The sequence below is a fragment of the Empidonax traillii genome, unplaced genomic scaffold, assembly GCF_003031625.1.
Source record: "Empidonax traillii isolate 1590-97213 ecotype Southwest subspecies unplaced genomic scaffold, ASM303162v1 scaffold756:size664756, whole genome shotgun sequence".
In the NCBI taxonomy this organism is placed as follows: domain Eukaryota; kingdom Metazoa; phylum Chordata; class Aves; order Passeriformes; family Tyrannidae; genus Empidonax; species Empidonax traillii.
In genome coordinates, this window is record NW_020955949.1 from 498,196 (window position 1) to 499,226 (window position 1,031).

At 40.2% G+C, this 1,031-nt stretch overlaps 1 protein-coding gene across 1 annotated transcript in view; it reads right to left on the reverse strand.

The window, feature by feature from the left end:
• TLR2 (toll like receptor 2) overlaps window positions 1-1,031 on the reverse strand; it is a gene marked incomplete at its 5' end in the record, with an annotated part of 22,283 nt that overhangs the window by 7,710 nt on the left and 13,542 nt on the right. Inside the window, one exon of the mRNA XM_027900929.1 lies at window positions 862-880. Coding sequence (XP_027756730.1) covers window positions 862-880 — 19 coding nt within the window. The remainder of the gene's footprint in view (window positions 1-861; window positions 881-1,031) is intronic.

The following is a 1,031-nucleotide window of genomic DNA, read 5'->3' on the forward strand; positions in this document are numbered from 1 at the left end:
TTTCCACTTCTCCTTTAAGCCTTGATAATGTGAGCAGGGGAATTCCCACCTAGGTGATCTGATTGGCATAAGAGCAGGAACATTATCACTCCTTTTAAAATGCGCCAACCCACAGAAGTCTGGGTCTATGGTAAGAGTGTACCATATGAAAACTAGGCTTCTCCTAGATCTCTCTTTGACTGTCTCTTTATGATGACTGGCAAGACTTATTTCCCTTCTTACCTCTAGGCACGCAGTCTCCCAGTCTGTTTTATCAGTGCTCACTGTTTGCTCTCAGATGATTCACTCATCACCTACCTGAAGTTCAGCCTTGATTAGCTACTGAGCTATTTTTCTCCAAGGCAGTGATCAGAAAAATCCCTTCATAGCAGACTTTGGACTAACCATAGAGTTAATAACATAACAGGAAAGTAGAACTGAAAGTGATGTTTGCAGGCTGCAACCACAGAAGCTACCATCTCATGTGTAGATTTTTGTAAAGATACACACAAGAATGTGAATATATACACATGTATAAGCACATACACATATATATCTATGCATATGAAAAAGTACACCAACAGACATGCATGTATAAGCAAATTTTGCTATTTTTCAAATGCTCGCTCAGCCCATATGCCAATACTTTGGTTTATCACCACAAAATAATTGCATATCTAAAGTTTAACCAAAACTCATCTAGACTCCCCTGTACTTAAGCTCCAGCAATACAAGCAAAGGGGAACATGGAAACTTCAAGGCAGAGAAATCACACCTAACTTAATTCCCTCAGAGACGATTTCAGGTTAACACAAGAACCTCTAAAACACAAGAAATCCAGGCACTCAGAATATGACCAGCTGTCTTACTACAAACATGTACCTGCTTGTCTAGACTCCCTCTGTAATTGGTGAGGAGCAAATACAGTAGATCTAGCAGATGCCTCATACTGTAGTAGAGAAATGAACTACCTCTTGCCAGTGTGATTTTCTTCACCCACTAGAAAGGAAGATATTATAGAGCAGTGAGGGGTTCATGGCCTAGTGATTGCA